Raw genomic sequence first — 15,984 nt, forward strand, 5'->3', positions numbered from 1 at the left:
ATAAAAAAAAAGTTGGAATATTATATTATCGCAAATATCCATGAGATTTTTTGTTTGCAATTCTCACCTCATAAACCCATGGGCAGGGAATTTGGTCTTTTGATATTTTAAAACTTCCTTTCAATTGTTAAAATGTATATCCTAAATAAAAATCATTTCGTTATGGTATCATCGATTGTTTTCTCCCACACTAAACTTACTTTTAAAACTTAGTTCCAATTTCTTTTCAATTCCCGTTTTCATTCCATAAAAAATTCTTTCTATTTTGGTCTCTCAAAACTTCAAAAATTAAATCTTCTGGCCCTAGAAATCAAAATAATTTAAATTTTTAAGTTTTTTATTATATAATTTATTATAAATTTTAAATATTATATACTTTCTTTATTAAAAAATATAAGGCATTTTTTGAGGAGTTGAATGCTTAAAAATATAAAATATTTTTAATATTTAAACATATAATGTCCTTAATAAATAAATTACTTTATATTTATTTTAAAATAAAATTTTTTATTAAATAAAAATAAATATAAAAATAATATTAATTTAAAATTAATTAAAAAAATTTAATTAAAAATACTTTACGTATAATACAAAAAGACACGAATATTTCTTATTTTTCATGGTCAATACAAAAGCTCTTGCCCGCACAGAAGCCGGGCCCCAAAGCGCGAACCCGATAAAATCCCTGTCAAAGCGCCAATTTAAATTTGATTTCTCTTGTCTCTGCCAGTCTTCTTCTTCTTCCCTGAAATGCGATCTCGCTTCCTTAATGTTGACTACTTTAGTCTCACTCCATCCGATTCCAGAGAAACCCTAACCTTCCTCTATCTCCCTGTCCCTTGCCTCTCATTTCCTCCTCGCTCCACCGTCCAAGACCACCTCCAGTTCCGTTCGACCCTCCATGGTTCCCTTCACATCGAGAAACTTTCGATCGATGATGCTCTCTCCAAATTCCTATCCGGTGTACTGCCCCACAGAATCGATGTTGATTTCCAAAACTTTGAGGCAGCGTTGCCTTCAAGTCATAATTGTTTATCATCTTCCAGCTTTGGAATTGCTGAAGCTCGGATTTCTCAGGTAAGAAGCTGATGCTTATGTTCATCATATTTCCTTGTTTTTCTCTCATTTCTTTTCCTGTTTTGATGACCGTATTGATGGATTCTTGTACTTCTTGATGCCGGAAAGTTTAACATGAGGAAATATGAGTTCCGATTTTGTTTCAGTTGAAATGGATTTACATGTTCTGTTATTATTGGATCACTTTCCAATTTCGAATTCTTACTGTGAACGAAAAGCTGGTGAGGTATATACTGAATACATTTTCGCTTTTTGGTAATTTTGATTCCATGGTGGCAGGAAGCAATGGCTGTATTCGAAGAAAATGAGACGGAGAACCGCCGACTTTTGGATTCAGGAGCTGATATTGAATTCTCAGACGTACAGTACTTTCAAAGTGCTAATGTTGTTTTACATTCAGTGTTCTCTGCATGTCGATTTCCTGAAATTTTAGTATATTTGTCCTCAGGAAAGGAACACTGCTCTTATTGGAAAGGATGAGAGCATATGTGATATGACTCAATTCGAAATGCCTGAGCTGGATTTACTTCTGGTGAGAGAGATATATGAAGCACCTGGCTACCCGAGCATTTATCTTGATATTGAATCTTTAATTAAACAGTTTTCTGTGTATTAAAGGGAAATGGTTGCTTCCCTGAGGAGGTGGTGATGCAAATACTGGATGAAACTTCAGAGAAAGAAAGTAATCTGGTAAATGCTTTACAACGCATCATAACTTATAACTACCAATTTTTAGTCCACTATGTGTTTAAAATTAAATGTGTCCTTCCGAATTTAGTATATTGAATTATATTATTGAAAAATTCTAAGAAACACATAACTTTAAGTTTTTGTACTTTATTTGCGTTTTGCTATTGATTGCTATATTTTTTTTTTAGTGTTTTTGATCTTTGTATTTTTATTTTTCACTGTTTGAGGTCCTTCTATGAATAATGTACAGGGATCTTGAAAGGACCTAAAATAATGAAAAATAAAAATTTAGGGATCAAAAATATAAAAAAAAAGTATAGAGATTAATAGCAAAATATAAGTAAAATACAAGAACTTAAAATTATGTTTTCCTAAAATTCTATGAAGTTTTCTCCAGTACTCGGTAAATATTGCCAGAGATATTCCCTAATTCTTATGGAATGCAAGATATGGATGATATATTACTGGACAGATGGCGTTCTCTGTAGCTTTTCAAGATTTTTATGATTTTTAAAAATGCATATCATGCCATTCTTCTTCTTCTTCAATACAAACTGGCACAATAACACAGATTTTTTTTTTTTTTAACATAAATGGAACTATGGAGCTGTTCTGCTTGGTGATGCAAGCAATTTAATGCTACGTGCTGGAGGCTGCAACTGCATTTCTAGAATGGCTATAGAAACATTCGCTTCTTTTTTGGTTTTAAATGGCATTTGAAGCATTTAGGGGAAGCACAGTTCCGTAAAAGAAACATCGTCATTGGATTAGCTGATCCATGTTGATAAAACCTTTGATTTGAATTGCCAAATTGCTATAGGTTTGGAATATTGCAGTGCGTCCATATATAAACTGATTATAAATAGAAGTTTTACGGCTTTCCTTTTAACAAATTCTCTTCAAAATATTCTTATTACCAAGTTTTTTACTGGAGTCTGTTTTCCTTTCAGGAAATGCTCAAGTCTGGGCTCTCAATGCAATTTCCTGATGAGCTTCTGCGTTCGATATCCTTAGTTGAACATATTAATTTAGATTACTTTGCAGGGCAAAATTCTTATTCTTCAGAAAATTTTATGCCTCTTCCAAATCTGCCAAAATTTGGTCAAAGCAAATTTCCTATTCTGGAAGTTGATGAGGAAAGTCTGGGAATTCCTACATTCTCACGTATGGAGGAAAATGTGGGTTCATATTTTGATGACATAGGACCTCAAAATATGGGTGAAACATATTCTGTCATGGAGCACAAGGAGATTTTGGGTGGCATGAACTGTAACACAATGGACTTTCTCTCAGTTTACTGTCTATCAAAGCAAAGCGTAGTATTACCCGACATGCTTCATGAAATGGACTTTATTACTATATTGGAAACTGAAAATTTTCCTGGGAATCCTGCCCTGGCAGGGAAATCACAGTCAGATATGATTACTTTCCAGGAAATCCTGTTTATTGATGAGAATTCAATTCAAACATTTGAAAGCTTTTATAACTCAAACTTGATGGATGATCCGGTAACAAGTGAATTTATTTTTGAGAAGGATTTTAATTTCAAGGACTTCGATGAATTGATTATTACTAATGAGATAGCGCTAACGGATGATGCATTCAAGTCACTACCTGTACCTGTTATCTCCGATTATGGAAAGATGAGATCTCTGTATGTATTCGTTGAAGAAAGGCTTTCCAATTTGAAGACACAACCCCAATGTACATCTGACAGTATATACTTGAACTGGGATTTACTGGAAGAAGACAAAAGAAATTTCAATCTCTATCACTATTTTCAGAACATGTGGGCCAAGAAAGATCTAAACATCACAGACTTTGGGGGAGAATCTTTCAATGATAGAAAATTAGTATTTGATCTGGTTTCTTTAAGTGATGCCCTAGATAGATGCCACATAGAACAAAGTGAAGAGGTGCAGAATTTGCTTTCTGATTGCGCCTATCAGCCTGAGAATCATACCTTATGGGCTGATTCAAGCAATCAGTTGGATGGTGGCTCTCCGAAGCAAGGCATTGGAGAGCAGTTAGCTGAAAGAAATGCTGAGAGGGCTTCATTGTTATTCAAGTCTTCATCGGAAGTCAGCGATCTTGATTATTTTTTAAACCCTCAGAAAGCAACTGCTAGGAGAAATTGTAACTTAGCAGTAGAGTCTAGTGCTGCAGATGTTAATGTTTTAAAGGTTGCCTGTACTGACTTTAATGATAAGTATAGGCACACTGTTTTACAATCTCAAGGATGGAACATTGATTTGCACAAAGTTCTGTTGTCCAGTAACATTCTGGCTTTAGTTGGGAATTTTGAAAAATTTTATTGGGCTGTTTTGCAGGGTGAAACAGAACTGACACAGAACTCATCCATGGATCATTTTCAATTGATGAAACTTCCAAAACACAAGCTTATGGAATTACATGAAAATGGCAAAAATATGGCATTTGTTGTGTTATGTGCAATAAAACGGGCTGCTTGGTACTTGTGTTTCTATGGCCTACATCCAACGAGCTTGTACATAGACTTGTTATGTCAAAAATTGGAGTACTTGAAATTAAGATTTAGCTTCCTCCAATCCTTGATTAAGGATGAAAATAAGAAGATTGGTGACAAAATTACTCTAGCACATCCTGCTCTAGCTGTTTTTGACAAAATTTTACAGTCAAACATCAAACAGGATTGTATGAAGGTTTTGATTGTGACTGAAGAAGTTTTCTGGTGGTCTCTGAAATGTCTTCTTAACTCCATGGGATTATCATTTAATGAATTCCATAATACTCATGCAAATCAGCCATATGGTTATGACATAGTTGAGGACATTGATTCAAAATTGAAGAACCTTATGAATTCCAACTGCTTGATCGTATCATACAAGTAAGTTTTGGTTTCAGAATACTTATATTTCTTATTCACACATGCAAGAAAATATGCCATTTCCCTCTTTTTTTAGTGGTTAAAGTGATATGGTAATCATTGCTTTTAAAATTTATGTTGATGTATAATGGTGTTTTCTTTTTCATTCACTAGTTGTAGACAAAAGCAATGCAAGACAAACTTATATAACAATATTTCTAAGTTCATAGTGATTTTTTAATATTTCTCAGAACTAAGTTCTTAAGTATTTACAAATAGAATTACTTTCCCAATCCAATCTCTGCATCTCGTCACTGGTTTGTAATATAATTGCGTAAATGAATGAGTTGCCCGCATGTTTCTTGGTAGTTAATTATATGATCATACCTGAATGCATCAGAGAGTCAAGCATAGGGTGAGAAATTTCATTGTATTTCAGTGATTGGGGAAAAAAAAAAGTGCAGCCATCCTTATTCTTGGATTTCCCCCCTTTTTACTGGAGAAGATTTGAGACCGGGCTTAAAGCATTGTAGTTTATTTGGTTTTATGACTTGCTTCTCATAACAGGTGCTCACTAGCTGAATTTGCCTTATATTCTCAATTTTCTGTAATAGGTCGTTCAAAGACATTTCTAGTGGGGAATCATACAACTTTTGAGATAGTATCTTTATAACTGTTAAGCTTTAATATAGCAAATCTTGTAATGAGAACATGACTAAGACAAGCATCTTTAATTTCATTTTAGGCATAAAGGATAAATTACTTCCTCTTTGAGGGATTTCGAAATTATACAATCCTCCTCCTATTATAAAATTATAGACAAATCTCCCTTATAGTTGAAATATTACTGAAATAGTCTCAAATATTAATATTTATTCTTTTTATCAAAAATACAAATTAGAATTTTTTTTCCTTAAACTTTCGTCTCAATGTGAGTTACTGTGTTGAAAATCTTGAGTCTAATGTATTCTGCATTGATAAAAAATGATTCTTAGTCAAGCACATATTTAATACTTGTTGTGTTATGTAGATAACAAATGAAGGTATTTTGACCAAAATAGGTTAATTATAACTTTATTGCACGAGATGTTGGGAAAACAGTATTTGTAAACAGAAGGCAGGGTTGTATAATTTGGATAGCTCTGATAGAAATAGGGAAATTAATCCTTTTACTTATTCTAATAATGAGACCTAATATACCTCTCTTTTCATTTTTTTTTTTTACCAACCATATACCTCTTTTTAGATGAGTCTATAAGGATTTTAAATTTTTTTTAAAACTTATTTTTCCAGTTCCCAAACCTCTTCCTGTTCCTTTTAAATTCACTCACCTTTGGTGAAAATAAGCATATCTTCAACGAGATCCACCACCCTTGTGGAAACACCGGCCCCCGTTTTTTTTTTTTTTTTTTGTTTGGGAGGGGGTGTCGCTAAAAATGACTCATGAAAAAATAACAAGCGTTTTATTTTCTAAACTACAATAATTGCTGGACCTCATTGTTTCTTTCCTTGTATGATTCTGGGAAACTATATATTACCATAGGTTCCTCATATCATACTTAAATGTTTTCATCTTTTTCTTCCAACCTTTAAATTTTAATTGAAAATAATTGAAAACTGAATACTTTTACGTACAATTACTGCCGAAAAGCATGCACCCTAATTTTCCTACAGTGAAATCTTAATATTCCACGTTGACCAGCTATTAGTCAGCCCTTCTGTTCTTATTTCCTTCATCCTATTTACAAACTAAAGTGCTCTTCCACCTTAGTCCTGATGATTTTCAGAAGGCATTGACTATCTTTTTTAACTGGTTAAGTCTGTTCAAACCTCAGGCTTTGATGATGTAGAAATTTTCATTTTTTTTGATTCATTTTTTTATCAGGTGTACGATAAATTTAATCGCAAGCGGAACTGGTGAGGCTTAGGATCAGGAATGCAAAGCCACTAATTGGTTCACAAAAAGGAAAATCTAGGAAAAATAAAATATATGCAAGAGACAGAACTTGAAGCCATGATATCTTTTCAAATACAGTATAGAAGAAATTTTTTTGGCACGAGTATCATTCTCTGTTCTATGGTTTACTGACATCTATGCTTAATTGTTTTGCTCAAACGTTTTTGCTTTAGAAAGTTTTGCACGACAAATAACTAGTTCAAAGTATAAGCATTCGTTACTGGGGATTCAGACGTAGATGTTAGTAAGAACTTTTGTCATATAGGGGAAAAAAAAACACAGGTGACTGAAAACTTACGGAGCAACAATAGGATGTGAGGGTGTTTTAAAATGACAGATTTCATATTAGTTTGAGTCAATTCAATTTGTCACTTATTTATTGTGAGAGTCGATGCAGTATCGATGATATTTTATTGCTTCAGTTTTAAGCCGTCATAGTAATTTCTCCATTTAACTGAAGGCATATTTCTCCATTCTTCCCATTCAACAAGTTCGGCATTATTTTGGAATATGGTGGTCCAATTGGCTCGTCTAGAATATCCAATCTCTCACCAAACTCCCCTGGGTTGCCTCATCTTCACTTTCTTAAGGTGGAACTGGATGTCCATTCTGCTGTCAAAGCACTTTGTGAGGGTGTTGAAATGCCATTGGCTGCTGAAATGTCAATGGTAAGTCAATGCTTAAGCACGCATAGCTTCCTTTTCATGCTACAAATTATCATGTATTCTTCGAAATGGAACAATTTTGTCTAGATTTTGTAAGTGATACTTGTGCATGTGTCTCTTACTTTGCCTGCAGCTTATTTTAATTTCTAAAAATGACTGATATCTTCACTTTTGTGACTACTTTTTTAGTATACAGTCTATAAATATGTGACACCAATACAGAAAATACATGCACATCTCCCCTTTTCATTGGATTAAGCTGTATCTGTTATTGTTGCTCTTCATTCTTAGTACGTAAGTTGTTTATCATTCAATTTTTTAGTGTATATTAGTAATCTTTTGCGCTTAACGATCATTGTCCTAGGAAAATGAGATTCATAATACCATCAACCATAGCAAAACAATGATGAATCCCAAATTGGAGAAACTATTGAAGTTTTGTCCACTGGGGAAAAGCTGTGATATAAGATCTTCAGAGATGGCAGATGATGTAGAGTGTTTTGCGCCCCCGCTTTCTTCCAGGAATCCTGAACAAAGTCATCAAAGCATGAAATCTTTTCCTGAAACACTGATCATTGTGAATACTCAAAATGTAGGTAAAGAAATGATAGTGTCTAGAAGAAGCACTTATCAAGCCATTCTTGCAATGGAGAAACGAGGCATTCAAGTTGTTGAACGTGATTTAGATTTACCAGCGGATATCATTATCAGTTCATCAATTTGCTTAGTGTGGTACGACAGTAAAAGCCTGTGGAAGAAAGCAGCTCCAGTGACTGAAGCTTCTTCCAGCTTGCCTTTGTGTATTGAAAATATTGCAACAAATATTCTGACACTGCTGAGCTTTTCCTGTGATGGCTGCTTTTTGGTAAGCACAATTTTCTTAATATTTATATAGTAACAGAATCTGGTCTCTGCTTTAAAAACTTTCTACAGTAGACTGTAATGTCAAGTAGAAGAGCTCGAGAACGACTTGTGGTTCACAATATGGGTTCTTTATGACCTATTTCAAACATGACTAATTGGGGATTAACTTCTGCTCAGCCATTTAGATGATTCCTTCAATTAATGCGGCAAGCTGAAATACCCTGACACTCTAGTTTTAAAATTGGGTTTGAGTGGGGGGGGGGGGGAGGGATTTCTGTTTTCAGGATATTTTAGCAGTATCTCTTTAAGTTTACCAAAGGAAAACCTTTTCTTCTATTTCATTAATATGCTATAAAATATTTTTCTTATGCAAATACTATTGGATGGCAAAACTAGTTATTTTGGTTCTTTCCGTTGGTCAAATTAGAAGTAATAAGTTGGTCTCAATCTGTTCTCTTAGGCAGTTCGGCCATTAATCTTTGAGAACTTGATTATATTCTTTAGCTGTATACAAAGTGCTTCCCTGTTATCTTCATAAACATCTTTATCCATGTTATTGATAACAGTATACATGCCAGGCCAGGTCAGGTCGGGGCAGTATGGCATTTTATATGCTTGAGAGATAATAAGCGTTTGACACACAGGAGAAGATGCAAGAACTTAGTTGATCATGTTGTAAATGAAGGAGAAGCAAAATAATGGCTGCATAATAATAGATGAAAATGTGATTAACTAATAAAATTTGTGGGGAAGATTACTAATTGGGCATTATTTTTTTGTGAAGTTAATTGATTTCAACTCTTTTTGTTCTCATTTTAGGTTTTTGAGGGAGAAGTTAACTTTATTTCAACCATAATGGAATCCTCAGATGGACTTTATGCTGCAGCAGCAAGCCTGGGAATTGATTTGCAGACATTGTTCTCTTACTCACCTGAGTTCACAAATGAAATTATAGTAAGCTGCATCAATTATGCTACCAAATTGACAAGGGGTCTGTATCCTAAAATGGCTGATTCACTAACACTCGCTGAGTCATTTTTAACGAAATTTCCTTCTATAAATTCTTTGGTAGCACATGCCATACTGTCTACAGGGGCCACACTAACCGAGTTTCTTGGGTGGTCACATGAACATAGGATAAATGTTTTGGAAAGGTATCATGTTCCTGAAGAAAGCATTTCTCTATTTAGTGCTCTCTGCAAATATGGGGAGCGGGAGGATTCAAAATCTATAATGACAGACTGCTCCTCTTCCGTATCTTCTGGCCCAGATTCAGATAAATGTCATTTGTATCAAGTCGATTATGGAAGAAAAAGGAAAAAACACATAGGAAGCTCCGAAGAATTTGAACCCTTTTCAGATGAATTATTGCAGTTTGAGCCACTACAAGAAACTGATGCGTTCCTAGATTCTTCTAATATTTCGAAACCTTGTATCCCTGGTAAATCAAATTACGTTGGAAGATTCACTGACTTAACAAAGAAAGGATTCAGTGAGATTACCACAATGAAAACTCCTTCCAAAGTATCCCAGCCATCCTGTGATTCTTGTAGCCACAAAGCTCCTCTAATATTGGAACAGAAAAAACAACCATCTTTTTCTTTCGAAGATGAAGGGTTGGTTCCGAATGATAAACTGGACACTGCTAGGATGAGCAAAAATTTGACCTGGCGTGACCACAGTTTTTCTGAGAAGCTGGATGAGGACGTTACAGGCGAGGTTGTTGACTTAACTGAGGAGGCCCCACTAAATAAAAAATTCTCTTTTGTTGCTGACTCAGAGAATTTTCCTGGCGCCAACTTCATGAATTTCCCAGATTTGATGTCTGAGATAGAGCAAGAACAGATACAGAATAATATCAGGAGAAGATTGTCATTTGGTAAGTTGAGTCAGCCAGAGTTTAAAAGTAATATCTGGAAGCCTTCGAATCATACACGAGGGGAAGTTGAGAATATCCCAGAACCAGTTTTTGGGATGGACGTCTCTACTCTTAATGCCAAACACAGTGAAAGGATGTCTGACGAGGATTTGGCTCCGGCATCAAAGAGAAACCTCCAAGGATCGCCCTTTCAAAAGGAGATGTCACATTTGGGTGGAACTCCACTTTCACGTGCTCTTCATTCAGCTAGTCCATTAAAAAATTCACCTTGGACAATAGAATTTATCAATAGAATCAAAGAAAAGAGCAGATTGCGTCAAAAAGCATTATCATGTCACAAGTCTGTCTCTTGTTTTGGGTACTCAGGCAGTACGTCGGAAGTTGTTAATAGAAGACCTCCTCCTCCTCCTCCTGAGTTTTTCGCATATCAAGGTAGTAGAACTGAAAATATTCCCAAACATAAGAGACAGAAGCAATGTGTACAACCTTTGAAGCCAGCCAAGAATGGGAAACATTCTGCCTCAATGCTCCCTACATGGACACCTAATGATAAGAGAGCAACAAAGGTATGTCCAAATTCTCTTCTTTAGTTCTTTATTGCAGTGGTGAAGTAATACTTGGTTTAAATGGAGGGAAAGTGGAAAGAAAGTAGGGAGCAGTGAAAACTTGGTGGAAAAATTTCCAAAACTAGTAAACTTGTTTATTACTTTTAGGAGTTTTTTTTTTTCTTTTCTTTTCTCCATGTTTTTCTCCCCATCCTTGCAAAATTACAGCCTTTAGTTCCATAATAACTGTAAAACGTCAGTGCAACTAAAATTTTTCTAAACTCTAGTGAAGTCTTGGGAATTTGATGATTTCAATAATTATTTAAATGTTGTCATTTATGGGAGCAGGAAGGGGAATTAAATCAAACAATACCAAAAATGTAGTGAAAATTCTTATTCAATATTGGAATTCAGGTTGAGTTTTAAACAGAGCTCAATTTACTTTATTCTTCTTCAGACAAGTACTGGCAAAACAATATTTTAAAACTTAAATCACAGAATCTAAAATTTTCAAGCTGCCTATGGTATAAGCTTTAATTCTCTAATATATTGCATATAAAATATGAACGGTGTAAGCAATTTTGTTTAATAAAGTACTTAATAAAAAAACGTTAAAGCAAATTGGTATTGACAAGTAATACCTTTATTGAAAGGGCATGAATTCAGATGTTATGGTGAAATTCTATGCTTGATGCATGAATTGTTACATAGTACATTAGGCCTCATTTCCTAGTCTATTATGACAAACACTTGCTAGAATTCACGCACTATTCTGAATAATGAGTTCTGCTTATTGTTTTATGCTCAAACTCTTCTGCTAATACTTGTCTACGCACACATAAATCTTGAAGCAGTTATTGTTGCTTGTTTAAAACTTGGCAGACGTTGACTTTTGCAGTGAAGGAAAGTCAAAGTCAAACTAAGTTGGTTTGGAATGAGGAAACTCAAGGTCAGGCCAAGAGGTTTCGGTATCAGACACAAAAGTCGCTCTAGGGTTCGCATAGAAAATGGAGATTTTATATTATACGAAAGTTGGATGTACATTTTTTGTTTTTTTTGGGTTACAATAGAGAGTACAAACATGTGGCTGTTAGTTATATAATGGTCTTGGGTTTTGGCAGGTTTAAGAACTTTTCCTTTTAAAATTAGTGCTATATTACTTGTGCCTTTTATTTTTCTTTCTTTCTTTCGTTATTTCTCTCTCCTCCAAATCTCCTATATTAATTTTGAATCACTGAATTTTAAGAGTATAAGTTTAATTTACTTAAATTTTAACATATTGATAATGTTTTTAAAGTATGAATTTTGAATAATTTAAATTTTATATAAATGGTTTAATTATTGATAATGTTTTCAAAGCACGAGAGACAAAATTTAATTTATATACTGTTCAAAATTATTAAGACTCACATTTTACTTAATTTTAGGATTAAAAATTGAGTCAGATTGCTTCAACATTAACATTTAACTAGAGCTGAGAATACGGGCGGGCTCGACCCTTAAGGACCTGGCCCTTATGGGCTTGGCCCTTTAGGGCTTGAGCCCTAAAGCTCAGTTTTTCATTTTGACCCCCATTTCTCAAGCCTGGCTCTTATACTCAGGGCTTAGGGCTAGGCCCGTAAGCCCTTTTTTAAAAAATAAAAAAATTAAAATAAAATTAAACATTATAAATAAATTAAAATATTTTAAAATTAAAAAAATTAAAATCATCATAATTTTTTAAAAATTAAATAACATACATTAGAAGTCTAGTAATAAAATTTAAATCTTCATTTAAAAAATAGTTCATTTTTTTATAAATATACAAACATAATAATTATAGAAAAATAAAAAATATCATAAATTTTATACTATACACTAATGTTTATAAAATTAGATTAAATTAATTTTAGAATAAATTAAAATTAATAATAATATAATATGTGTAGGATTAGGTGAGCAGGTCATTGATTTCAAACACGTGTTTTACTAAAAAAAATAATAATAAAAATAATATAATAGGGCTTGAAGGGTAGCCCGGACCCGAGCCCTATTTTACAGGGCTTATCAGGGCCAAGCCCTCAAGCCCGATTATTTTAAAAAAAATTTATTTTCAAAGCCCGAACCCTTATTTAAATAGAATTTTCAGGCCCGGCCTTCCAGGCCCAACCTTTATTCCCGGCTTTACATTTAACATGATCTCTGTTTCAAAAAAATAAATAAATAAATAAATTTAGACTACCACTCTACAAGGCTTCGAGCTATCACATCTTGATCTGAGTCTTTATGTTCCTTCTGTTTTTCTTGTTTTTTAATTCTGGAACCACATCTTCCAGGTGGAATATGTCTTCTACGTTTATTCAAAACATGATCAAATATTTCAAACTTATCTTTAAAAAAAAAAAAAGTACTCATCTGCCTTTTTTTTTTTTGGCACAGTTGGCAAAACGGATAAGATCCTCTCATAATCCCTCTCCCACTTTTTTCTCTCCTTATCTCATCCCCATGTCCTCAGATTAAAAAATGAATGGTTAAAATGATTAGACCAATGATAAACTTTAGTAAAAGTAAAAGAACATATAACTAAAAAAAGAATGAACGAATTTTGAGTATAATTTTGGTATAAAAATTTTATAATTTAACTATTTATTATCAAATTTATGCTAGACTTGTAATAGGTGAAAAATGTCTTAACTATGCTCATAGAATTCTTTAGAAGAACATTAACATATAGCCACTTGATGCTAATTCGAATAGTAATACTAAGATGAGGCGTGAGTAAAAGTTGAAATTCAAGAAAAAATATATTCCAAATGATCACAACTCACAAGAAGAAAATAGAAGAAAATCCACGTGTAGAATACCAAAATTCTTTACCATACCACCACCTTTCGGGTAACATTATATCATCCAAAATGAATCATAAAGGGAGAAGCTTTTCAAATTAGCACCGTTGCTTTGTACATGCCCAAGTATAATCATTTAATTTTATTTATATAGTAGAGTTTTATTTTAATTAGTTTGTATTACAAAGATAATATGGTGGATAAAAGAGCTCATTTCATTTGTTGAAGGAGTATTGCTTATTTGTAAACACTAGCCTTTACTACCCCTTGCATTGCACGGGAAACAATACATTATATGAATTTAATTATATTCAACTACAAAACATTTAATCTAAGCTATTTTTAAACAATTACTAAAAAAATTATAAAAGTATCACTTCAACGTATATTAAAATTGTTACGCTAATAGTCATGTCTTATAATAATTGCATTTATCGAATTACATATAAAATAAAAAATGTCTTCATTGGTTTTAAAAACAAACACATGTTACACCAAATTTTTAAAAATTTCTCTATAAACAACATTTGTTGGAGTAAATGTCCCTTAGGGCAAGAGAATCATCAAGCCATCCTTGCTCTTAACTCTTGATAGTGCTACATATAATTGACCATGTGTGAATAATGGCTTTGGCAGAGATAATCTAACATTTCACAATGACTGCCCTTGACTTTTGTTGATCGTCATTACAAATGAAACAATAATAGGGAATTGTCTCCTTTACATGTGAAAAGGCCATCTACTTTCTGAGAGATTTATGTCCATTCAATGAATCAAGACTTTCTCATTTTGCTTTGTATCATTCAAAGTTATGGCTTCTATGACATTTCTTCCAACATGAGTGGTGTGTAACCTTGTGCCATTGCATAGACTAAAGGCTTGTTTTATATTATGGAGTAACATTATAGGGATCCCAACCTTCAAGTAAAGCTTATGAGGAGGTAATCCGGAGTAAGTGATTGTGTTATGAAACTTAGTATTATACAAATCATCAAAGGAATTACTATCTTCTGTTGACTTGCAAATGGAATCACAACTTGAAAACTCAGTAGATTCACCAGGAAGTAAAGAGCACATGTAATCATTAACTTGATTAACAACTTCAATGGTAGGAGCAAGATTGTTGTATCATTGAAATATTGAGTGTTAGATAAATTATCATGCAAATTTGGATAAGTAGATGACACAATTGCTTCCATCGCATTTTTATAGTTAGAAAGCAATAAATCATGAGGAACCTCTATCTCAGCTCCATAATCATGTGGTTGGCCTAACTTCCCATCACCCATATCTAATAGCCATTGTGAAAATTTCTTCAAATCTTCATCATCACTGGTGATAAATGCATATTCTTCTTAAGTTGAAAAACTCTACAGTGGTCCTACAAGTGTGAAGAACTAATGCATGCATTTACAATTGATACTTTTGTTCCTTTTAAAATGATAGGAAGGATTTGGCAAAAATCACCACCCATGACAACACATTTCACACCAAATGGATATTAGAATGCATTATATCCCTAAGTGTGCAGTCAAAGGCTTCAACACAATAGCATTGCACCATTGGTGCTTCATCCCATATGAATAACTTTGTTACTTCAATTAAATATGCTAATGCAAAGTTTTGTTTTATGCAACAAACAGAGTTTTCAATTATTTGCATAGGGATTGCAAACCTTGAATGTGCTATCCTTCCGGATGGCAATAAAGTTGTTGCAATTCTGCTTGATGCCACAGTCAAAACTATATCTCCCTTTGCACGAAGTGATGAAGATCATGCATTTCATAGGAATGTTTTGTCAGTTCCTCCATAACCATAGACAAAAAAAAATCCTCTTGTTTGTGAAGATACTGAGGACATGACTATATTATAAATATATCTTTGCTCATCATTGAATGAACTAATTAGCCTTGAAGCTTCTACATGCAAGGTATCTCAATCATAGTTCAATTCTTGTAGTATCAAATGGTTGGTGATTTCAAATATTGAAGCTTCTTAAGGTAATGGTAAGGATAGATAACTTTGAAGTGATCTCCCATTACTTTTTAGAAAGTGATTAATCTTATGTAGTACAGCTTGCTCCTTCTCAAAGATTGGCATGTCAACTGCTATAATGTATAAAAAAAATTAAATGATTATTTATAAATATTTTGCAAAACATTTTAATTGATAATAATTGGATTGAAAAATTTTCAAATTACTTGATAGGATTTAATCATTTCTGGAGATATATAACAGATCTTCAGATAAAATTTTTGAAGTATCATTCTATGCAAAGTCAAGTATGAACATAATAGCATAGTCACAAACATTCTTCTCAATAATGTTCCTGAAGCCTAAGTCACAGCTTCATGTATTGCATTTATGTATTCCCTATCATCATCTAGTAATCCTAATGCAAAGCAAGCATCTTTAAATGTTTTGTAGATTAATTGACAATTTTAATGGCATCATATGAAGAAGGACCTCTAACCTTTGTCAAAAGAATTCTGAGATAATATAACTCTCCAGATGATAGAGTTACATGAGTAATCCTACCAATAGCAAAACCACGTTCCATTCTTTTCTAGGATCGTTTTGTTCTTTGATAAACATAATGATGAGGGAACTCAATTATGTAAGTGTTTGGGCAGCCTC

The 15,984-nt window shown here is 33.3% G+C and overlaps 1 protein-coding gene across 2 annotated transcripts; it reads left to right on the top strand.

The window, feature by feature from the left end:
- The first annotated feature begins 749 nt into the window (after positions 1 to 749).
- Positions 750 to 11,676, top strand: LOC129308989 (protein SHORTAGE IN CHIASMATA 1). 2 transcript variants are annotated; one of them, XM_054950342.1, is made up of 9 exons: positions 750 to 1,077; positions 1,357 to 1,437; positions 1,526 to 1,609; positions 1,696 to 1,767; positions 2,718 to 4,633; positions 7,030 to 7,237; positions 7,599 to 8,099; positions 8,918 to 10,543; positions 11,405 to 11,676. In XM_054950342.1, exons 1-9 carry the CDS (start codon positions 751 to 753, stop codon positions 11,513 to 11,515), a joined length of 4,926 nt encoding a protein of 1,641 aa, XP_054806317.1. In that variant the 5' UTR covers position 750; the 3' UTR covers positions 11,516 to 11,676. The 2 variants fall into 2 exon arrangements, with proteins under 2 accessions (XP_054806317.1, XP_054806325.1); XM_054950350.1 differs by having other exon boundaries at positions 11,421 to 11,676.
- The last annotated feature ends 4,308 nt before the right edge of the window (positions 11,677 to 15,984 follow it).

This window comes from Prosopis cineraria, unplaced genomic scaffold (assembly GCF_029017545.1).
Source record: "Prosopis cineraria cultivar Desert tree isolate PC_DT_omini unplaced genomic scaffold, ASM2901754v1 PC1, whole genome shotgun sequence".
NCBI classification, from domain to species: Eukaryota; Viridiplantae; Streptophyta; class Magnoliopsida; order Fabales; family Fabaceae; genus Prosopis; species Prosopis cineraria.